The sequence below is a fragment of the Penicillium taxi genome (assembly GCF_028828555.1).
Source record: "Penicillium taxi strain IBT 34144 chromosome Unknown utg000005l_segment0_segment0, whole genome shotgun sequence".
Taxonomy (NCBI): Eukaryota; Fungi; Ascomycota; class Eurotiomycetes; order Eurotiales; family Aspergillaceae; genus Penicillium; species Penicillium taxi.
The window spans coordinates 1,989,871-2,013,563 of NW_026643207.1; the positions used below are offsets into that span (position 1 = coordinate 1,989,871).

Genomic DNA, 23,693 nt, shown 5'->3' on the forward strand with positions numbered 1-23,693 from the left:
GGACAGACAGCGCATTGGGCGCCGCTGCAGAAATAGAAATGGAAATGGAGCTAAGTTGCAGCTGCTTGATGCGTCAGGGAAAATGCGTAGGTCGGAAAAATAAAATAAAAGAAAAGTAACCTGTAAGGGGGGGCTATTTTGGAAATTCAGGTGGCGGGGGATTTGACTACGGGTTGACGGGTCGTGGTACTTTTTATAGATATGCGCAAAAATCATTGAACATTCGAAACCCGTCTTTCACTGCTTTCCTTTTTATCCCAATCTAATCTAAAATAGGAACAGAAATATTCACAGCTCTAACTTAAAGGAGGGTATCGCCCAGAGCACTGCGGACTAATGAGCATCCGGCGCGGATGGTCTCGTTGGCGCCGACAGTGTCCAAGCTGGGGTTCACCTCGACCAGATCCATGGCTACTAAATTGCCAGTCTCGTGTACAGCCTCGCAGATGAAATCACCCTCGCGCAGGGTGAGTCCTCCTCGCACTGGGGTACCAGTGCTAGGAGCCCACTGGGGATCCAAAGCATCAACATCGAACGAGAGGTGGATAGGAGTATCGTTGCCGATGTGAGCGAGAGCCATGTCGACAACACGTCCAATTCCATGACTGTATAGGGAAAAAAGTGGTCAGCGACATGTTGATAAACAAAGACTAAAGAACAAGATCTCACCGGTCAACGTCGTGCATGCTAAACGCCTTGATGCCATGCTCCTTCAGAAGCTTCTTCTCGCCACGGTCAACATCACGTAGACCAATGTATACCAACTTGCGAGTGCTGATGATGTGGTCATCCTCGAGCCAGCCAAAGACATCACGCTTCTCTTCCCGGGCCAGCCGGGTCAAGAAGGCCACGGGCATACCGTGGATGTTACCACTAGGGCTATCTTCAGGCCGGTTAATGTCGGCATGAGCATCAACCCAAATAACAGCTATCTCGCGGCCCAATCGCTCACGAATAGCCTTGGCAGTACCGGAGACACTGCCGATGGCGATGGAGTGGTCGCCGCCGAGGGTGAGAACAAGCTTGCCGTCCTTGGCATGTTCGTAGACCTGGGAGCTTAGACGCTCAGTGACGGCGCTAACAGCGCGGGGTTTCTTCATGCCCCGGTGATCGGGATCGTCGGCGGGAATGTCGTTCTCGTAGTAATGAACCACATCATCGTGGTGGACCTCGTAGTCAAGGTCTTCGCGCAGTTGAGTGAGTAGACCGTTTTCAATGAGTGCCATCGGTGCTGCCTCTACACCTTTCTTGCCCTAGATATGGTTAGTATTCATGACGTAGCTGTTCACGGTTCCACTATTTTGGCTTACTTGTCCACCATTGAAGCCGACAGCTACCACACCCAGCTGGTTAGGATTGGAGAGGAAGCGCGAGAGAATTGTAGGAGGAGCTGTCATTTTGAATGGAGTGTTGAGTATATCAAGAGAGTCGAGATGAAGTCACTTTTGATCTTATCAACGATAAGATAGTAAAAGGTGGGGATAAGGATGGGGAAAGCAGAGATGACCCGCAAACGGAGAGAAAAGAAAGGAGGATGAATATGAAAGAAAGAAGAAAAAGATGAGGAAGATAAGGAGTTTATAAGCTTGATCCCCTATCATATTAATATTCCCTCCGGGGGCCGTTGGTTGTTCCGCCTTTTCGTTGACTTTCGCTAAAAACTGCTTTTAGCGATCACGGGTTCTCCATCATTTCCCTTAAGTACAGGTTGAGGAGAGGTGCCCCGTTTTGGCCCATAACACTGTCCCACCGTCCATTTTCACGGTAGAAAAAGTGACGCAAAGTCCGGGTAATCTCGTAATGGTATATGTAGCTGATCTATTTGGGAAATTATGAGTTAGGAGTTCTTTGTACAGCTATCAAGGGTACCGAGTATAGTGTACAGACTCCACGGGTATCAGTGCCAAGTTCAAAGATATATACATAAATAGTCATACACTACAGGATCAGTTCCCGGAGAATCTCCTCGGCCTTGGTCGCTTCAACACGGCCTTTCTCACCCGTGCGCATCATCTGTCCCACAAACCAGCCCAATTTCCCTAGCTGCTTCTTTTGACGGATCTGCTCAACCATTTGCGGGTTTTGTGCGAGGGCAGACTCAGCCAGAGCCAGATACTCCTCGCGAGATAGTGGCCGGAAGAGAAGGTTGTCTTCATCTAGTATCTGAGGCACTGGTCGACGCTCTCCGTCGAAGACTGCCGCCAGAACCTGCTTGGCCGTGGGTCCAGTGATGCGCTTCTGGTGAAGATAGTCGACCAGGTCGGCAAGGGACTGTGCCGGGACAACTTCGGGATCCCAGCTCTGGTCTGATTTAGCCAAGAGGCCTCCGAGCTCGTGCAGGACCCAATTGCCCGCCATTCGAGCGAGGGTCGCACGCGTTTGATCGTTTTGATCACCATGACGGGAGTAAAGGATGTCCACCACGTCTTGATAATACTCTAAACGAGCGCCATCGTCCAGCTCTATCAGTGGCTTGGCATCCTCGATCGAGAGACCATACTCCGATCCGATCAGTTGTGAGACCAGCGCATCTGGCAACGTGGGCAGGTTGCCTTGGAGACTGGAGATCAAGTCTTCACCAATGACCAGTGGTGGGATGTCGGGATCCGGCATGTAGCGGTAATCAACAGCACCTTCCTTGCCTCGGAGGAGGCGAGTCTCCGTACTGCCAATAGTCCACCCACGCGTCTCGCCTTCAACCACTCCACCACTCTCAAGTAACCTAATCTGGCGGTTCTTCTCCGCAATAATGGCATCCTCCACGGCCTTGAAGCTGCTGAGATTCTTGATCTCCGTGCGCTGACCCAGACCACTAATTCCATCATACTGATGTTGTCCCGGTGCATCGCCTCGGCGTCGAATTGAGACATTGACATCGGCTCGCAGTCCGCCTAATTCCATTCCCGTCGTCACGGCCCCGCACGCTTGCAGGATTGATTGGAGTTTTCGAACGCAAGCCGCGGCTGTGGCAGGAGTGTGAATTTGCGGCATGGTAATGATCTCGACGAGAGGATGTGAGACACGGTTAAAGTCTAGGAGTTGCGTCGAAGGCGGGTATTCCTGTGATTTAGCGGTGTCCTGCTCTAACTGCACCTGTTTGATATCAATTCGGACCCGGTCACCATCTTCCGGCGCGATGCCATCGTAATCGTATAGATCGACATATCCATTTCGAGCGAACGGTTCTGGAAGTTGATTTAGTTTCTGGTTCTGTGAATCGATGTACAACACCAACCATAGTATTGGGTGATTTGATATCCAGCCGGTTGATCTTGATAGAAGTAATGCTTGCGGTCAAACCGGCTAACAGTTTGAATTTCACAGTTCAGGGCGATTGCCGCTCGGAGCGCCGGGAGGAGGGTGGCCGCTTGGAATTCCTGAAGTGTATGAGCGATAATATTTGTGTGACGATGTCCTTGTAACGCACTGGCTGACTCCCTGGGAAGGCTAGATCGAATAGGGCGACATTCGCGTTTGGGGTATCACTTGTAGAGGTAGCAGCACCTATTGAAGAAGTTGGGGTCAATACCAGTCCAGAATCCAGAGAGACCGAGCTCGACGTACGAGAGAACAATTTTGCAGCAGTGTTCAATTGCGCGTGTATTTCTACACCGACTGTCAACTCCCATGTCTGTCTGGATTCCTCCTCGTTCTCTTTTCGCTGTTTCTTTTGGAGTTTGAGGGCCTTGGCATCCTGCTTGAGTTGCTTGCGGAGCGGAACGCGATCAGCACGATCAGCTTGATCTGTTTGGAGAGAAGAAGAGTAGCGTGGGGAAGATGATATAATCAAATGTCGATTGAGTCGAGCGAATAAGCGGACTGCGCCGCTGGTAGGTCGCCGAAGCATAGAGATTGGAGTGTTGAAGTCAAGATCAGCGCGGAATCTAATCGGAGTTATCGACCACAGCATAGTATGACAGGATAACTCATTTGGCTAACATAGATAGAGTACTTCTTAATTGAAGTATTTTTATTTTATTTTATTTTATCTTTTTACAAAAGATCAGAGGAGCCAGATAATGAAGAAGTACATATTTTATCTATTTACTTACTAGTAAAAATGGCTTAATGATTAAATTTAGGGCGCTAGACCGGCGTTGAATATGCAAGGCATGTACTCCATATATGTTGATTTGTTCATCTTCTACTCCGCTTTCTTCTGTTGTTCATTCCCCGATTGAATCATTTTCCCTTGTATTCAATACAATATACCGAGTACTTCATACACAGTGAGGCATATTCCGACCCCAAGTGTTTAAGCTTGTCTAGGGTTCCTGGATTACATCTGGTGAGACTGCGCTGCGCATTTTGCGGCCTGAACATTCAACAACTTATACATACCTCTCTTATCAAGGAATGTCAGAGAAAGAGGAGTTTTGAGACATCGACATTCGAGTCTTGTCACTTGAATTTACCCTCTAGTACATCACAGTCGACCCTGCATTCCGTGCTCGGATTTTTACTTGTACATCTGATCGACGGCCCCTCCCTTGGGCCATACTTCAACGCTGATTTAAGTCCAGCTATCCAGGATATTGTTCGTCTAGCGATGACGGAGATTTGGTTTCCGATCTATTCCGAACGCCATGCCACTCTATACCGCCTCTCATAGTTTGCGCTCTAGAAAAACAAAGAAGGATGGGAGAACAAGGACATCCTCTACTTCAAATCCTAAACATGACCCTATCGAGAACTATAAGAATTTCTCATCACTAAATGACGCCGGCTCAAAACAAGCTCTGAAACCGCAGGCGGATTCTGAGTCCCCGAAGCCAGTACTGACTCAAGTAGTCGATGTATTCCAATTTCTTGACAGCAGCAATGAATCGTCGTCTTCAGACTCGTCCGAGGACGAGCCAGTGCCTGCCATTCAGGCGCAAGCGATCGCTAAGATCCAAGCACCAAAGCCACGAGCTAGTTCTGTATCACATGCGATGTTGGCGGAAACGAAACCATCTCAAAAAGCGACAAGACGCTCATATGGCGGGGTCGACTCGCGCCCGCCACCAGCTCCAGCACCTCCGCGAGAGGCAAAATTGCACATCGCTCACAAAGGCCCACCGAGACAAAAACCATCTGCGCCAGAAGATTATGATTCATCGAGGCCGGAGTCACCTCCAGTCCCATTCAAACGCCAATTACAAGTCAAGGAAACCGCTCTCCATAGGCAATCACTTCCACCATCTCCTCCCAGAAGCCCAGAAGACCGCTTTCATCGCGGAGCAGTAACGAGAAGAAACCCCAGTGCGTCGCAGGTCTCCTCAGGCTATGGCCTCGTCGCATCTCAACTCACTCACTCAGCGGATGAGGAAAAGGCCACATTTCCACCCTTATATCGTCGCTTTGAGAGTATGAACCACCGCGTCCTGCTGCATCTCCAAGATGAGATCTCGCAGATGGAGGAAGACCTTCAAGCACTAGACGAATATGAAGAGATGCATCGTGTAGCTGAAGCCGAGCAAGAAGGAAGAGAACTCCAGCCCGCTTCCCGTCGCATGGACGCCCAAACCCAGGGATATTCATCGCTGCATTATCGTCGCATGGACCTGATGGCAGCTTTGATTCAAAAGACCGAACAATATAGTAAGCTACCTACTCCCTTCAATGACGTACAGACCCGAGTGTTGATCGCCAATAGACACTGCGCTCAGTGCATATAGCAAGGTCCTCCAGACTCTTCCCCGCGCATCGGAAGATGACGTTCAAAACTACCGCTCCTGGATGAAAAAAAATAATCCCATCACTGCAGCCGAAACTCGCTTCCTGTATCAGGATACTGACCTCGTTTCTTTGGCACCTCGGCCGGCCGTGTCCGCGTCCGCTGCTGCTACTGCTACATCACCAATCTACATAGCGATAATAATCGCATCCGGCGCCATTTTACTACCGCTGCTCGCATTCAGTATGCTTGCCGAGTTCTCTGGCCGTCTGGTCGTCGTAACAGTCACTAGCGGTGCGGCTGCTGCTATTGCTGCCAATTACCCCACAGGGATTGAGACACTCGTTGATTCCAAGGATGGTTGGAGGTGTGCTACTCTGTATGTCATTCATCTTCTGCTTTCCACAATAATACTGATATGAACTTAGATATTTCGGCTTCATGACTGTTGCTGCTATGTTCATTCCCTAGCTCATATATATGGGCACTGGGAATAGAATACTGACTGATGAAATCTCTTTTGATCTATTTAACTGTTAACTTCGTTGGACTTTGGCTTGTGTCTGCGTTTCATGTCCGACTGTTACGACTCTGCCATTGTGGAAATACAAAAAAAAGCACAGGACAGGCAAGGAGAATAGCGCTTGGATTCTGGGCTTGAGCATCTGAATGGAATATATCGGCGTGGCGGATTAGGACAGGCCCGGAAGTTGTGAGATTATTTCGTTGGGTTGTATCATCTATGAGAATTATGAAAATTTTAATGAGACCATTCACACTCACTGATTGCTCGCTTGAACTTGTTTGATGGAGAGGAGTGCATATCTAGGCGTACTTCAGGGCATTGGTTGTAGGGCTATTAGGTAACATGTAGATTGGGACACATCGATTAAAATTGTGTAAAAGGCGAATGCCCATCCTCTAAACCGAATAAGTACTTAAGCTGATAAAACAGTGGCCTAGACCACCTAGGCCAAACCTTATTGAAAATCACCCACGCGCCAGTCGCTGTTTTGATGCGACAACACCAACAAAGCAAATAAGATAAACAAACAGGCAGCAGAGGCCCAATATCATAGTAGGATAATGGGGCTGGATCAAGGGAAAAGTATAGAAGAGAAAAACAGAAAGGCAGGGGTTGACCAGGAAGATAGAAGTTTGTTCCTTGGAGGAAATATCGAAGAGAAAGAGAAAGTGCGAGATATTATTTCATGTCCAGCAAGACGGCATGCGCTCAAATAGTCAGAGGAAAAGAAAATGTTTTCTATGACTGAACTGGAGTGCCATTCGGCTTGCTTCCTGGTGTCAGACTTCCCTCTTGAGACCGACGTGCATCAAAACTCGATGGCTGAGGTGTTGAGCTTTGGCGGCTCTGCGCTGCCAGTTGTGCCTTATTCCGGTCTATTAATGCCGCTTGTTCCACGGCACTGCGAGCGTATGGAAGAGCTTGGGACGGGGTCTGAGCGTACTGAGCCCGTGGAGCCTGGAACGGGGTACGTCCTTGTGCCGTGGCGTTGAATGGACCTGTTTGACCAGGTCGCGGTGTGTAAGACTGTGCAGGTGTATGACCGTTGGAAGTAGACCGCTGAAATTGCGGGATGTTATTCGCCTGGCTGAATTGGGAAGTTGCTTGCGAATATTGCAACGGGCGCTGAGAGGGAGTGCCTGGTGGACGACCTGCAGTGGCAGGGGTGAATGCACTACCTGTGGACGGCTGCCGTCCCTGAATGGGGGCTTGGAATCTATTTTGCGATTGAGGAGTTTGAGCATTGCCAGTGTAGCCGCTACGCTGATTGAAGGGTATGCCAGCATGGGGTGTTTGGAAATTCCCAGGTCGGGAGACTGATGGCGTTGAGACTCGGTTTGCAGTATTAGCTTGTGCGGCAATTGCAGCTGCACGCTCCTGATGCATCGTGTAATCATCCCTCTCCATAGTGCCGCTCCAGTCTGGATTTTCAATAATGATTTTCGTACTGACTTTCAACTCCCCCAACTGGTCACCATTCAACTTTGCAATTGCATATGGAGGTAGATTGCTTATGACAGCGAAAAGGTTTGATTTAAGGGATTCGTAAACAGCTCGCTCGGCAGCTGATGGGGTTCCCGCATCGACCTGTTCAGGTGCGGGTGTCGACTCATCCGACTGAGAATTATCCCCGGTAGGAGTTGGAAGATCAAGAAAGCGAATCTTTTGATAGGATGTCAAAGTTTCCAGCAAGCCAGATATCTCTGCAAGTATTTCATCGATATCTCTCGATTCCGGATCGTCGTTGCTTGGAGTCTCGTTTTCAGGGTCATGATAGCCTGCGTTCTCAAAATCTTCTGGGTTGAAAGATTGCGCCAACTCGTCGAGAGTCTTTTCGTCGAGATCAGCGATGCTGTTAGGCTGCTCTGTGATGGCATTTGCCTCTGGAATGACTTCTTCTTGGTATGGAGAAGATAGAAAGGTGCGTAGGCGTTTGGCACCTCGCTGGCCCCACCAGACCAGGTTTTTTGAATCGTCCTGAATGACAGCTCCAGAGCTGTCAAAGGATGGTGCAAACGATGAGAAGACTCCCTGAAGGGTGGATGTATCTTGGCTAGCCGAGAGAGTAGAGTCTCCATGAGTGTGGTAAAAATCTGCCTCTGCGTAGTACTTGTCTACCCGAGCCCAATAAGATGGAGAGGGCGTGACACTGCCGTATTGTAGCCATTGCCCGGAAGGGAGGGGCGCAAGGTGATAGTTATTGCGATCGCCCAAGAAGTTTTTCGTGTCCAGAACCAGATCGAACGGATCAATCCACGGGACTGTGTTGCTTTGATTGATGCGTTTACGAGGTGGTTCCAACTGGGGTACGCCAGCACGAGGAGGGAAAACCTCACCCAGCGTCTTTTCAACCTTTGGGGTAGCGCTCAGATTGAAAGGAACAACCCTGGTGGCTGAGATGCCTCTGGGAAGGGCAGTTTCACGCAATTCCTCTTGTACCTCGACGAACTTCTCCACGCCAGACTCTGAAGACTGCAGTTGTACTTTCACCGGTTTCTGCAGGCTTGAGAAGAGCTGTCTTGGGTTTGATTGGCTTCCACCAAGCATTGTCAAAGCTTGTTTGTCTTCACGAGCACTAACAATCGATACTGTGAGGGGATCTTCATGTTCCTCGGCATCATCTTCGGTTGCCTCAGCTTTGATGTCAATCAGGTTCATGAAGGCCTGTCCAATCAAGCTGTTCATGTGCTTCTTGAAAGCAGCAATGCGGCTGACAAGCTCAGTCAAGGGTGCCCCGTCGGCAGGCCCAGTACTTGTGCCATGTAACTGAGTTTGATTGCGCTCGATCACAGCGGCAGATGCCCTTTCAATGTCTGCCAAGAAATCCTGCAATGTATTGTAACGGCCGGATTCAACGCGAGTTTGAATGTTGCATGTCTCATGGTCACTAGAAGTTTTGGCGCGCTTCGTCCGAGGCTTGGCATTCGACGCTGGAAAAGGGCAAGAAAGGAGCTTGAGATCGGTATCATGCCTGTATATTGTTAGTGCTCTTGCTACATGAGCTTTGTAGGCGCTGTTTAGACGTACTTGACAAGAAGGTCAACGAGGTTGCGCAGATGCTCATGGAGATTTGCCTTCTCTTGCGACATGGATGAAGAGTCAGGCCCTGCTTTCTCTTCCTGGACCGAACGTTTCCTCTTTCCTTGAGTCGCAGCAGCAGTCAAGTCCGGATGGGCATTGCCATTTGTCGGAGGCATTGAATTATTATCTCCAGATTCTTCGCCACTCATTTTGGGCACTTGCGATGGTAGCGAGATCGGTAGGAGTGTATCTGACGCGTTCCCCGCAAGCAGACTTTGTTTCGAATAACACTGGAATGTGGAAATGCTTACACCAAATCCTGAGAGAATGCGATCACAAGGTTAAAGTTTGATAAGAAATTGGGGCTGAAAGTGGCCCGTGGTCCCAGGAGGAACTGGTATCCGAGCAGTTTTAATGAGGTCCGAGACAGGCTCAATAAAGGATGGAGATCGCGACAATAGAAGAAAAACACGGTCGAAGTAGTGAGGGGTACTTGTGGGGATTAAGATAAAGGCGGGGGTTCAAAAATCGTATCAAGTATCCAAAGAGGGGACAATGGATATTACCACCATCTAGACTTTGTGGAAGTTGAAGCTGTTTCAAGGGAATTTGAGGGCGAGGGCATACCGTTTGGTGAGACTCAGAATGCGCGCTTTCCCGAAAAAGTGACGCCCATAATCACGTGACGGCACCATTTTCTGCCGTCAAGCTTCCGGTCTTTTTCTTATTTTAATAAATATACAATCTACATTCTGGGATTGCCTGGCTAGAGCGACCACTCTGGAATAGGTATCTCTATGATTATATTGATGGATGTCATCAGTTCTCAATCATGTTCGAGGCCTCACGGGGACCATAAGAGCAACTCATCTGTTCAGATATTACGGCTGCAAGGTACTTACTTTCTGTATAAATGGCTTAATTGATCTTCAATTGACATTCACATTCAGGGACAGTATGACCGCTTCTATGAGTTCAAGTGGAACTATTTTCGTGGGAAAACCCTGGGACTTCGTCATTTCCGCTCTCGACCCTCTCTCGACAGCCTCGAATCAATAGCCTCCTTACACAGCTTAGGTGCCAATCCAAATCGCATTGAGCAATTGGATTCGGAGGGAAACCGATATAACTTATTACTGCAAAGTTTAGAAGAAGATGACGGTTCCGATTCCTTTACAAGACGGAAACGCACTCCCCACACCTCCCACACCTTCCGAGTACCTTGCAAAATGTCTCCAGTCTGCTGGTTATCCACTGGGAACCAATTTACAGCCTTCCAAGGGCACACCTACCACTAAATTCAAGTTTGACCGGGTTGTCTCGAGATACGTGCTTTGGAAAATGGAAAGAAAACAGGCCCATGTACGGCAGTCTCTTCAGACAATTCTTGGGGCATACATAAGACTCAAGGATTCATCTCTATTGCGACAATCTGAAAATGAGAGGGAATCTTTGGATACGGGACTACTCGATGTCTTTGATGCGAGCAATTACAAGTATCTGACCGCGCGAGGCTATGATGTGGAAGATATAGTGGCATGGGCTTGGATACTGACAAGCAAGAATCCCTCCCAGGCGGCTTATCGGATGTTCACATTTGAAGCCGATTGTACAAATCGATATGGCACCGATAAACCACGTATCCCTCCGTTTATCACTCTAATGCTTTTGAAAGAAGAGTTTTTGGATTCTAATACCTTCAGACTACTACTCATTCATTCTCTACATCTTATGACTGGCCAACCGCTGACATGCATCGAACACCTGGCAAACGTCTCGACAGGTATTAAAGTACCTACAGGAGACATCAGCCCCCAAGTTGATCGGGACACATGCATGACGATGGTTGCTAGATTGATTCGGCAGGCACGGGTGGTGTGGCCTGAGGCTTTTCCCATCATCGCGCGTGCATTCTCAGCATTCTCAACCACCATCGGTACAAGTGACGAGCCACAATCGGTCTTACAAAAGCTGAAAGGCGATCGCTGGAAAGCCAAGATGTACAATACTTGTCTCTGGCTGCTTTCACTACCCACAAATACCCAACCATATCGAAACGTTTTCATCCAACAGCAGGCACAGTTTGAGCTCTTGAAAGCTATGGCCATGCACGAGCCGGTGCTTCATATCACACGACAAGGCTACCGAGCAGTCGCTGCTCTTCAAGTGGCTCATAAGAAAACGGCAGCTGAGCGGCAGTCTGCCGATCTGAAGGCTCCTTCATGGCCTCCTTGGAAAGAAGAAAAAATGGGAATTGATGCCCACCGTGGCAATGAAGGCATGTACAGTCGTGCAATGAGTGTTTTTTCTCAAATGAAAGAGGCTGGTTACTCCCACCAGTTGTGGGAGGAAATGTGTGCTATTCTGGCTGGCTGGGATACCGACGGCAGCCCAACGATACAAACCAGAAGTCTGGTGCCGCGGCCACAGGCTTTATCTTTTTCACTTGATCGTAGGCCCGATCATTATTCTGTGTGGGTTGCACGAATACGTGCCACTCGGACTGTGCGCGAAGCGTGGGCTTGCTTTTTATCTTACCGGGATCAAGGCCTTGCCCCCAAGGCTGCCATCTCTGTTGCGATGGCCGAGAAATTGATATATCGCGGAAAAGCGAAGAAGACTGCCTTTGAGGAATCAAGTTCTGCTTTACCTGGGGACGGCCCCGAAGTTTACTCAGAGCCATCTTCGGCGCGCGACTTAATTTATGTACAAACCGAACCACCCACCTTGGCAGAATTCCTCGAGGAGATGGTGTCGCAGAAAGTCCGATTCTCCGGAAGATTCTTGGCGCTCCTTCTTGATACTGCCCCTAGCTTAGCGGCAGGTTTGTTTGACCTACGCAATAGTAATTTGACACCGCATCAGATCATGGCGCTGTGCACTATATCAAATCGACCATCAGACTATCCAAAGCTCCATCTCAAAGCACTTGAGAGGCTACGCGACTTCACTTTCGCCTCCTTCATCAAATTTCTCTGTACAATCTCAGACCTGAGCGCTGGCAGTCTCATGAACATAATTTCGAGATCAAACGACTTACAAAATCTAGATCCCTCGACTGGAACAGCGCTGGGTACGGATCTGTTCGACTTGGGAAGAAACACACATCATCCTTTAGCTTTGTGGCATGCGATTCAATTGGTAAAAGGGAGACAACCGCCTTGCCGAGCGGCCTGGTCTCACCTGCTTTTTGCTCTGGGAAATGCATCCCTCAAGATTCAATTTACTCGAACCCACGCACGTTCCCATCACAGGTTAATTGTATGGCATGCGACTCTTGTGGTGCTGAGCTGGATGCGAGAACGAGGCGTCGAACTCGGACCGCATGGTTTCAGTGTATTGTGTTTGGCATTTAGCAAAGCTGTTGATGCCGGCATGAGCCACCCGGAATCTGTCGGTGTAGCTCTTGAGTGGTATCAGGGACTTTCTATCAGCAGCGTTCCCATGGAAATTGACGGAAGTGACTCATTCGACAGTATGGTTGAGAACGGACTCTCGATTCTGAAGTCCGAGTTTGACCGCATCATCCTCCCGGCTGCGAAGATATCGAATGTGGCTAAGCGAGGTGTACCTATATCAGAAACATCTTTAAACATCCAATTACCTGCGATGCTCCATGTCCCTTCGTTCTCAACACTCCACAACTTTGTCCGGGCTCTTGGGAGAGCAGGAGATGGAGATGGCCTGCTGAACCTACTACAAAGGATGAGCCAATCGGCTGCCACACTAAACGAGATAGCCGAGGAACGCTTGAATGGTGACATCATGATGCGCCGGACCCTGACAGCCCTCCGGGTGTACTTGGAAGAGATGGAAGAGTCAGTGGAAGGCCGGTCAAACTCTAAAATACAAGAGGCAGAAGACATTGTCAGCCGGACAAACGGCTGGGAGTGGCCCAGTGATGAAGAGGTTGAAGAATATCGTTTGTAAATATACTATAGCTATAGCGTTAATGCTAAAAAAAAAAACTGTGATACCCCTTGACCTTAATTTTTTCGTAAATACCACTGCGATGTTCGGCAATCTTCGGCCAAATGAGCTTTCCCCACACCTGCGAGATCCACAACTTCTGAATTCTACATACTTCACGACTCACCACCCCACCTTCTCAACTCTTGAACCCATGATCGAGTATTCCTCGATCTACCCAAGTGACCTGAACGATGGCTTTCTTCCTTTCTCCCCGACTTGTTCTTACTCCCCTTGCCAGGACTTCTCGCCCAGCTGCAGTATACCGGGTTTTTGTCTCGCGATACAGCACTAGTACGGAAGATGATGTAATTAAGATCCAGCAGATCCCTGCCCCAGGGTCCGGTCATGTGCGTGTGCTGCAGCTGAATAGGCCTCAAGCCCGCAATGCAATCTCGCGTCACCTGCTCGAAACCCTATCCAAGAACATCAAGTCCATCGCCGCGGAGGAAGGCAATGGGCCTACCCGGGCTCTAGTGGTAGCGAGCAATATTGACTCCGCATTCTGTTCAGGCGCAGATCTGAAAGAGCGCGCCAAAATGACACAAGCTCAGTGAGATTATGTGAGACCAAACATCCAAACGTCAGGCTAACCCAGATGCGATTGAACAGAACCGAAGACTTCCTCTTGAATCTGCGCACCGCCTTCAAAGAATTATCCGCCCTTCAAATCCCTACCATCTCTGCTATCTCCTCCATGGCCCTGGGTGGCGGTCTTGAGTTGGCTCTGTGCACTCACCTTCGCGTCTTCGGCTCTACAAGTCTCGTCGGTCTTCCCGAAACCCGCCTGGCTATCATCCCGGGCGCAGGAGGTACTTACCGCCTGCCCGCGCTCATCGGAATGAATCGCGCGCGCGACCTCATTCTGACCGGGCGCCGGGTGTCTGGTCCAGAGGCCTACTTCCTGGGACTCTGTGACCGGCTAGTTGAAATTCTTCCCGAGGAAGGGCCCCAGGAAGGCGTGGCACGCGAGCGAGTTCTACGCGAGAGTATCAACCTGGCGCTAGAAATTTGTGAGGGTGGACCTATCGCTATCAAGCAGGCTTTGCTAGCAGTTGAGGGGTCGCCACTCGGCGAGCTGGCAGAGAATCGGGCGTATGAGGGCGTGGTCGAAACAGAAGATCGGTATGAAGCATTGCGCGCTTTCGTGGAAAAGCGCAAGCCTGTTTTCCGAGGCCGTTGAGCTGGAACTGGATACAAGAGGTACCCAAGGTATGAATCAGCTCTGTTGCCTAATGTTTACCTAAATTTTTAGCAAAATGAAACAAATTCTATATAAATTGAACCATGGGCGTGAGGTCTGTACCCACGGTTCATGAGTATTCACATTCTAATTCAATGTTTTTATTGTTTCCACAGAGTCCACAGTGACTGCCCAAGACTCAGGTGGCTTTCTATGTTTCCTATTCGCTACTTGTTCTCAGACTCGTATCCTCGGGTGGCTGCATTAAACCTGCATAAGGCAAAAGGGCAAGTATATCCATTTTTATCCCATGTTCCTACCTCACTGGATATGCTTGAATGACCGAGGACCCTTAATGATTTGACACAGAATAACCTTGGAGGGGCAAGATAGTAAAGGATTTCTAGGTATCGATCCATGGGTATCTTCAGAAATGCGCATTCCTGTTATACGACTCAGCAAAATTACGATCTATAGATTGTTCCTGAATCTTGTAAGAGAGTAACAGCAGGCTGAACTCCATTTCGTATAATATACGGTATTTTCAAGGAAGGCACCTGGCAAAGTCCTTAGTCATGGGATTAAATATCCTCTCACTGAGTCACTTGTCACTTCCCTTCTTCAACCTCCTCCTTCCCCCAACAACCACATTCAACTTCCATTCCTGCATGATCCATCTCAGATTGAGGTGAAAATTGAATTTCTTCAGTCTGATACTGCACGGGAGGACTAAGCACCCGTGCATCACGCTAATTTGAACACCCGCCGCCCCACAAAGATCCACCGGGTCATCTGCTTAGGTCACCCTACAGCCCTATCACCTGCAGCCTCAGGTTCCTTAAAAACCATTCTCCTTTTACTCTGGTTTGCACTTTTTCTTCTATTTTCTTTTGCATTCAGTAGTCAATGGACCTTTGATTGCAAATGGTTTCTCACATTATCAGGCCTTATGGTCTGTCTGAAGTTTATCGCCCTCCAAGCGGTGCCCATACCGTTGACATTGTTTTTGTCCATGGTTTGAATGGAAACGCTCACGATACTTGGACCAGCAAGTCAAACAAATGCTTCTGGCCCTCAGAATTGTTGCCTCGAATGCTCGCTCCTATTCATCCTCGCATCTTGACTTACGGTTACAATTCCAATGTCATTTCCTTCACGGATGGTACCTCAAACGACTCGATCGTCAGCCATGCAGAGACTCTAGTGTCTACTCTTGGTGCTAACCGCAATGTAAGTGAAGCAAGCTCACCTGACTAATTCCATGCCCTCTTATGACTTCTTTATAAGAACGTTATATAATTCTCTTTGACTGATTGGTTACGTTTTATAGATCCGCGGAAACCCTAAGTGCCCAATTATCTGGGTTTGCCACTCCCTCGGTGGTCTGGTTGTCAAACGTGCTCTTATTCACAGTCGCAGCTTGTCCAGCGAGAAGACTGAGCATGGGCGTGCTCTTTATGTTTCAACTTTCGGTATCCTCTTTTTGGGAACACCCCATAACGGCTCTGACATCGCCAAATGGGGCCTCTTGCTGCACAACATATTCACAGCTGTTCTGCCCAAAAAGTTCATGGAAGGGTCACCTCAGCTGATCCAGTCTCTTCGTACCAATAGCGAGGTCCTTCAGAACATCAACGGCCTTTTCTCTGACATCATGGGACGGTACCGCATCTATTTCTTCCACGAGACTCAATCTACCGATTTGAAGGGAACCCGACAGAAGGTCGTTGACGAGATGTCGGCGGCCCCTTACATCGATGGGGCGGAACGAATGGGTATCGAAGCCGATCATAGCCACATGTGCAAGTTCGAGGACGCCGATGCTCCAGGATATGAGGTCGTGGCAGAAGCCATTCTCCGATACTCTCGACAAGCTCCCACTTTGATCCGCGTACGCTGGCACGATGAGGAGGATATGCGTTCCCAGGAGAAGCGCGCAAAGGCCCGAGAGATTTACGATAATGGTTAGTATAACCCCATTTACATAACAGAACTGTGCTGACGATTGCAGAAAGTGATGCGGCGATAGGGCGCAGTATGCCTGATTTGAACACTGCTGGTATGAGAACAACTCCACTCCCTTTCCCTTTCCCCGAACACACCCCCGAACACACTTCCATCACAATCACCCTGACCCCCTATGAGATTGAGGAGCCCAAGTTTTGATTTAATGCGCGTTCCAACTAAGATCTTATGTTTTACGAAGTACCCTTAGTGCTCATTTCGTTATCTGCTATTTCACTGTCTGATATGCCGTCTTCGTTACTTGAATATCATGTTGATGCTATTCGCTGAACTTGACTCATGTATCTTAGCTTGCTATGCAATGATTATGCAGGGCTTCTCATCTGGGCCCCAATGCAACTGTTTTCTTATTATCAACCATTGTGCCAAAGTCAGATCATATGCTGACTTTCATACTTAGTAGTGCGCAAACTGCCCCGAGCACCCGCCACCGAAGGACGTAGTTCCCCTGTCTCCGATATGGAGAACAGCGGTTTTATGCAAGTCTCTCAATATTCAACGAAGGAGACACAGTTTTTCGTTGCACCTCCCGGTTTTCATCCAAACAGAGTATTTTTCGGCATGGCTAAGGAGCTCGAATCTCTTCACAACCGCTTGTTCAAGGCTAAGCGTCGTGCTCATCAACTGATAGCAGTTCTTATCACGGGAACCCCAGGTTCTGGGAAAACTCACCTTGCTCGCCAGTACGTTTTCATGCACCGCCAGTCGTATCCGGGCGGAATATTCTGGATTGATAGTAGGTCTCGAGAATCTGTGTTCAAAGGGTTCTGGGAGATTGCACAAGCAGTGCCAGTCATTGATGACAAGGAAGCAGAGGATCATGAGTTCCAGCAAACTGGCTCTTATGTAAACTCAGTGCGCAAATGGCTCCAGAAACGCGAGGAGTGGCTTCTGGTCTTTGACGGTATTAGTTTTGAGAGCGATGAAGCCCTCAATCTCTTCAAATCCTTTCTGCCATGGGGTCAGCGCTGCAGCATCCTTTACACATCTGTTGACAAAACCCTGCGCAGAAAGCAACGCCTATTCGAGCCATTTTGTTTGAACATTTCTCCCCTTGGGGTCGAAGACGCCTGCCGGCTCCTTTTCAAGGACCTTGGAATCAAGAATCCAACGTCTGAACAGGCCGCCAAGGCAAGAGAGGTTGTCGACTACTTTGAATGCTTGCCATTAGCCATTCACGCAATTGGTCACCGTCTCAGTGCGATGGGCAAACCAATTGAGAAGTACCGTATTAAACGGCAAATGACGGATGCAAAGCTTGCAGAGCCGTATCTTAGTATTATGAACGATCTGTGTCGCTTGGAGCAAAAGCCGGCTCTCTATCTTGTGAACCTCCTATCATTTTTGGGTCACCATGTCCCCGTGGCACTTCTTAATTTTGGAAAGCATGCAATTGCCGATGGAGGTGCAGATATATTGACCAGTGTTCGAATTGGAGAAGAGCCAGATCTGGATACTACACTTGGCATTCTAATTCGACATGGCCTGATTGAGCGAAGCATTGACGCCGATCAGTTCTCTGCGGCACAAATCGGTCCAAAGCAACCCTCGGATTCCGATGACAACAACGTCAAACCAGTTCCAGAGCTGACCACTTCACTGACCGAGACCAGCCAAGAAGGATTCTTCTCAATATATCGCGGTACCAGTGCAGTGGACGTCGTCAAGATTCATAGTGTGCTACAAGGATTCTGTCGTGATGAGCTTCGCATTAAAGACGAGGAGAATACTAGTGAAGGACTGGTATACGATCTCACTTATCAAGAAATGTGGCTCATTACCATCACTCGATTTCTGTGTACTTCTTATGCTGTTGCTCAAGAGAAAATTGCCCACTACAATGACTGCGGTATCGTTCGCGATTATCGAGAGTACGAAACACATGTATCAGCGCTTCTTGCTCATTTCCCCAAAAGGATAACTGCTACTGCTGCTACTACTGCTTCGTCAACAGCACTCCGCGAAGCACGAGATAACCTGAAACGGGTGCTGAAAAACATAAGCGAAGAGATTGATCGACTGTCTCCAGAGTCTTCTCAGCAAGAGGCTCGCAACCAAAAGTCGGTTTTCGATCAGTCGAGTAGCTCTTCAGAGTTCTCGCCGTCGTCAACTGATGAGGAATCACCCGGTGTCGTGCGTAGGTTAACCTGGGACTGGACGGAGACGGAACAAAGCTCGCCAGCGGTTGAATCGCCTGAAAACGTGAAGCCCACTCATCAATTTCGACTGGATGTATTTCCTCCGCATGTATTCAGAGAGGGGAGCAAGGGCTATCAGTCGGGAAATGAATCCGACCGAGAAACTAAGGAAACCAAGAGCGCAGTGGACATGTCCCCGTCGCCTTCCCACATGAGTCAGGCCACTCTCAAGCCATTGCCAGCGACCTTGTCATCAAGTTCTCTAGCACAGTCAGACTTCCCAGTTTCATCCGATGACAAGGACTGGCAGGTAGTCTTGGGTTCGTCCAAAAAGAGCAGACGGGGAAATCCACCAAGCTTGATCAAGCCCGTCGCACCACTGGTCAAGCTTTCCTCGGTTCAAGGCGAAGGATCGTGCTATGAATTGTCTTCCGGAGAAAGGGTGCGACAGGAGTTAGTCGCAGCTCGTCGGACTATCTCTAGTCACTCAAAGCGCGAAAACGTGAAGCCGCCACCAACATTGATGTCAGCCAGCATAAGAACTTCGCCGACATGGGCCAATATCGCAGCCAGGAGCACTATCGCAGCCCGAAGCACAGATGTGCCAAGCCATCAACAATTTATCATGCCCTACGATTTTCATCAGCCCCAGATGAGTTCGTCCATGGAGACAGTACAAGCGATATCCATGTCGTTGCCACAGGAGCTACAATCACAAGAGGTTATGGTAGACCCATTAACAAGATCTACGTACAGTGAACCTGATAACGAACTTCAGCTCAGAGATTTAAATCTCCATACGGCTCCTGGGTCCAGGCGTCAGTCCCTGGCAGTCGGCCTGGTGCCCGTACGGGATCTATCTGCCAGTACGCCCTCCCTCGTACCACAACAACATAACGCATCATGGGGCGACGCTGTGGTAATTAATCGGACCCGCCTACGTCCTTCAATCAAAGATCTTGGTCAGTTTCCTGCCTCGGCCCCGGAATTTGTCAAGCGGGCCCACCCATCCGCCATTATGCCCGGCGGTCTTCCCCATATCCAATCGGTGCCTGAAGTGCCGAGGTATCGGTCTAGGGAACAGCCAGCTCCAGATCCATTATCCCGCGCGGCTCCGGAACAGATCTGGAACCCTCGGATGTACCAGCCGCCGACGGATGTCATTCGAACTGTGACTCAAATTATCCCGACACAAGCCGCAAGTGGAAGCTGGAATGTGGAAATACTTCCAACAAACTCCGTAATGGGCAGTGCCGTCCAGACCGAAACGGTCTATCTTGCTCCGCCCGTCCGCCAGCGACTGGGCTCACTGGATGAGCGATTGCAAAGCATCAATCCAAACCAGAACCCAGAAACCCGGCCCACACATCTCTTGACCTTCGGTGGACATCGCATTGATGTTCAAGGTGCCCGCGATCGTCTCAATGAAGTTGATCCCCGCCTTTATCCTGGTTATGAAGTATACCAGCAGGGATTGGAAGGTTCTTTCGTCCAAGATAGCGAACTTGTCTACACGACTGCTCCAGCTTTAGAGCGGCGACCACGAAGCACCAGTTCGCCAGAAAGATCAGGCTATGGTGGTCTTGGTGTTCGATTTGGCTGATACCTAGCATCTTATCCTCCAGTCCTTTCCTCGACCAGATCATTTATCCTATCCCTCACCCCACTGTTACTCCAATCCTTAATCCCTCCTTTCCTGTTTCTTTATTTCATTTCTTAGCGTCTGCATATCTCCACTTACATGAACTATTGTCATAGCGTTATCTAACTTTTAGCGTTTGCATGAAATACTGTGAATTCCATTGGGGGTTTGATATTTTACTCCCATCTTCGATTGCATGAGACTTCGAAAGCTAAAAGATCGAATCTCGATGGTGCCAGGGATTGTTAAGAAGAACTATTATTAATTATCATATCTAATATGAATCTGTTCGGAGAATCTTTTGAACAAAAAGGCAGATCCCATTATTAAAAAAAATTTAAGGGAACAACCCTTAACTCTAGATATTAGTAAAAACAAGGGAAGCTTTGTTTACACAATACAGGGCTCCAGGACCGCTGGATCTTGGTAGCTTTACATAGACTTCTACATGTTTGCTGTACGGACTAGGGCTATTTTTGTTTTGTTTGTATGACCATGGGTGTGTACTTACAAATACAGTTTTCATTCATTTGTAGCATTTGAATGATTGGCCAGTTGTATCAGAAAAGTGATCTACGGATCAATGAGGCTGAGATCACGTGATGTGAACCCAGGCTAAACAACTTTATGACAGTTAGAAAGGTGATCGAAGGACGTAAAAATCTGTCAAAATTACTCAGAAGTCATCTAACCCACTTGAATAATTAGAAAAAGAAGGATTTATCATCTGTACGCCCGGGCGTATTTTAGTGACAGTTTATATAGAGAAGGAAGGAGCACGTTGTCTGGAGGATTGTGACAAGTGTGCGTAATGGGCAGCCGAAAAACTGTCGCACACGTGATATTTGCCAAGCCTTACTAATCTCAATAGCATTACTAATTCAAATCAAGTTCAATTCTTCTAAGTCCGATTCTAACTACTGTAAATAAACCCCTAGTGGATGATCGTGCTTCCGCCAAGTTTTGGGCATCGTCCGCATGCTCCGAATAGTTTTAGCTTCATTAATCAGCTTCTGGGTTTGAGCCCTTTGGCCTTTGATATACTGAAGCCACTTCTTTGCAAACCTTTCTCCTTGATCATCAACCATTGATATAGTATCAAATTGGAATTGGCGCCAAGCTATTAATTGAGCTTGAATATCCTCCTCCTCTTCCTCATCCTCCTCTATTTCTTCCTCACTATCTGATGCTGAAGAGGTATCGCTTTCATAATCTGGTAGTGGAGTAGGCTCTTTACCACTGCGTTTGAACTCTGGTTTAAGTTCTAATCGCTCATCCCGCCAAAAAGGACAAGTATCATGGCGGGAAACAGTATTAAAGAATTGAGGGGGTGGCGTCTTAAAACAGTAGATAATATGCTTACAGCATAAGAATCGACTAAGTAAGAAGGCAGGACAGGCACAAACCCATTGATAAGGATCTGTATGATGCTGTTTTATCTGATCTAGACAAACAGTTTTTCTTGCATCCTTTTTCCATTGCCTTTTAAAGGCTTCTCTCCATCGTCCTTTAAAGATCCGCTGCTCTCTACCTAATATAGCCTTCATTTGATAGACCATATCAGGGACGAGACGACTTAGTAGAACCCATACCACTAGGTCAACTCTAGGCCGATTAAAACGATGAAGATAATCATGCTTTAGCTTTCGCCAATGCGATTCTACAATCATCGTTGTTTTCAGGATAGGGATCTTCTCAGGATTAGCTGCCCGAGCCCAGAGAATCCATTGATCATCTCTATACCAGTTGACAAAGAGGTAAGCCCAGAGATGGTAATAATCGCGAGATCGGCACCAATCATACATTTCTCGGGCACATTCCTGGTGGAGATTCTGCTTAAATCGAGTGCCATTGATATCAGGAAACAGAGGGTGGATATTGAAATGTCGGCAGAATATGCCTAAAATAATATCCCGTTCCTCTTTAGTTGGCTCAAGCCTTCGGCTTTCAACAGGCCTGACGCCACGAGAGAGACACTGACATTGACCGGAGCCTATAAATATCTTAGTAAATATATAATCTGGAAATCAATGTAACAGGCTGGTGCCTGCTTTAGCATTCATGCCTGTGCCACTCATGCTCGTCACGTGCCACCCGCACCCGCATCCCTTATATTGCCACATGTCCATAGCTAGTCTCTCTCTCTTCTCTTCAAGCTTAATAAAGACAGTTTGTCGGCATCACTAGTTCTGCATTCAAGATTAGTATTAGCCCTTCACAATCAAGCTAGCTAGAGCCAATATAATTAGAGTAAAGAAACCAACTTACCATCAAATTTATGCTCCTTTGGCCGTTTATGTGGAATTGATCCCCAGCAAATCTCAAGATGATCCTTCCCAACCACCTTTGCAGCTGCCTCTGGATCATACTGATTGAGCGTCGCTGTCTTAGTAGAATCCTTCAACTTCATACTAATAGCGCGCTTCGCGTGCCAGTAACAAAGCTGATGCTTAGCCTCTGGCCAGACTAGTCTGACTGCTCCAATCTCTGCTGGATCTTTATCAGTCGCAATAAAGCTGGGATCAAACCCAAACCCCTTAAGCTTTATAAGAAACTCATAAAGGATAAACAACATTGCGCCTGGATCAGCTCTTCTTCTCTGATAAGTATCAGGCTGAACATTCTGCTTATCAACTAAACAATAGGCAAGTGGTATACCAGTGCCATCAAGCTCAGCTAACACAGTAAATAGCTCCATCCCACTATTATTTGTGCCATAAGTAGAATCTATGGCTAATTGAGGCTGTGAGTTAACCTGTTCAGCCCAATTAAGACGTGGTTTAATAGTCTCCGGGAGGTAGAAGGCTAAAGTATATCGATATCAGTGAATATATAAACTAATATACTAATACTAATACCAATACCGAAGCTAATACTAAGCTAGTAGCTAAGCTAGTGGCTGAAAAGAATATTGCTCTTACCTAATGCTGATAAGTTGCCTGCTTGAAAGATCTCTTGGTGGGCCTGATACCTTCCATTCTGGAAATCTGCCTCATTTAGAAGCATTTGAGCTGAGGTAAGAGGATCATCATGGCGTCGCCAGTTCTTTGAGTTTGCCTTATGCCAGATATAATAGACCTGGTGCCTTGACACTTCCTTTCCTTTAGGATGCTCCCTAACCTGGCGGGAAATCTCTGCAGGAGCATGGGTCAAGACAAGGGAGTCAATAAGATCGTGTATGACTTGCGGAACTTGAAGATCTTTATAAGGCGGGTGCCAGTGATGTTGAATAGAAAGACGGAGGGTCCGATCAAGTAAGGATGGCTGTATAATAAGCTTACTTCCACAAGGAAATCGCTCTATACGGCGGCCATCTCTCTGTTTTTCAACTTCTACCTTAGATTGATAGCTTCGGGTATGCGCTTCATCCTGAGAGCAATGATATCTATACCGATGATATTGGGAATCAGTTGAGGTATGGCGGAATCGGAATCCACCTTCCTGCCAGATCAAATCTGAAAGACTATGCATTGCTATTCCCATCTCCTCTTTATCAAACTCAGAGCCAAATTTGATAGGCAAAGCATCAA

At 48.0% G+C, this 23,693-nt stretch overlaps 7 protein-coding genes across 7 annotated transcripts; 4 read left to right on the plus strand and 3 right to left on the minus strand.

Moving 5' to 3' along the window:
* Nucleotides 1-301: 301 nt before the first annotated feature.
* Nucleotides 302-1,397, minus strand: N7495_008075 (arginase; the record flags this gene model as incomplete). The annotated part of the gene is made up of 3 exons (XM_057210726.1): nucleotides 302-605; nucleotides 670-1,253; nucleotides 1,311-1,397. The coding sequence occupies 3 exons, from the start codon at nucleotides 1,395-1,397 to the stop codon at nucleotides 302-304; spliced, it is 975 nt and encodes a 324-aa protein (XP_057060269.1).
* A 541-nt stretch (nucleotides 1,398-1,938) lies between these two features.
* On the minus strand, nucleotides 1,939-3,847 carry N7495_008076 (glutamyl-tRNA(Gln) amidotransferase subunit PET112; the record flags this gene model as incomplete). Its single annotated transcript, XM_057210727.1, has 4 exons — nucleotides 1,939-3,185; nucleotides 3,236-3,377; nucleotides 3,428-3,504; nucleotides 3,565-3,847. The coding sequence occupies 4 exons, from the start codon at nucleotides 3,845-3,847 to the stop codon at nucleotides 1,939-1,941; spliced, it is 1,749 nt and encodes a 582-aa protein (XP_057060270.1).
* A 739-nt stretch (nucleotides 3,848-4,586) lies between these two features.
* Nucleotides 4,587-6,130, plus strand: N7495_008077 (uncharacterized protein; the record flags this gene model as incomplete). Its single annotated transcript, XM_057210728.1, has 3 exons — nucleotides 4,587-5,583; nucleotides 5,639-6,038; nucleotides 6,088-6,130. 3 exons carry the CDS (start codon nucleotides 4,587-4,589, stop codon nucleotides 6,128-6,130), a joined length of 1,440 nt encoding a protein of 479 aa, XP_057060271.1.
* Nucleotides 6,131-6,923: 793 nt separating this feature from the next.
* N7495_008078 (uncharacterized protein) lies at nucleotides 6,924-9,415 on the minus strand (the record flags this gene model as incomplete). The annotated part of the gene is made up of 2 exons (XM_057210729.1): nucleotides 6,924-9,156; nucleotides 9,213-9,415. 2 exons carry the CDS (start codon nucleotides 9,413-9,415, stop codon nucleotides 6,924-6,926), a joined length of 2,436 nt encoding a protein of 811 aa, XP_057060272.1.
* Nucleotides 9,416-10,361: 946 nt separating this feature from the next.
* On the plus strand, nucleotides 10,362-13,136 carry N7495_008079 (uncharacterized protein; the record flags this gene model as incomplete). Its single annotated transcript, XM_057210730.1, has 1 exon — nucleotides 10,362-13,136. One exon carries the CDS (start codon nucleotides 10,362-10,364, stop codon nucleotides 13,134-13,136), a length of 2,775 nt encoding a protein of 924 aa, XP_057060273.1.
* A 233-nt stretch (nucleotides 13,137-13,369) lies between these two features.
* Nucleotides 13,370-14,358, plus strand: N7495_008080 (putative mitochondrial methylglutaconyl-CoA hydratase (Auh); the record flags this gene model as incomplete). The annotated part of the gene is made up of 2 exons (XM_057210731.1): nucleotides 13,370-13,728; nucleotides 13,788-14,358. 2 exons carry the CDS (start codon nucleotides 13,370-13,372, stop codon nucleotides 14,356-14,358), a joined length of 930 nt encoding a protein of 309 aa, XP_057060274.1.
* A 924-nt stretch (nucleotides 14,359-15,282) lies between these two features.
* On the plus strand, nucleotides 15,283-20,124 carry N7495_008081 (uncharacterized protein; the record flags this gene model as incomplete). The annotated part of the gene is made up of 4 exons (XM_057210732.1): nucleotides 15,283-15,588; nucleotides 15,689-16,322; nucleotides 16,370-16,417; nucleotides 16,784-20,124. The coding sequence occupies 4 exons, from the start codon at nucleotides 15,283-15,285 to the stop codon at nucleotides 20,122-20,124; spliced, it is 4,329 nt and encodes a 1,442-aa protein (XP_057060275.1).
* Nucleotides 20,125-23,693: the final 3,569 nt, after the last annotated feature.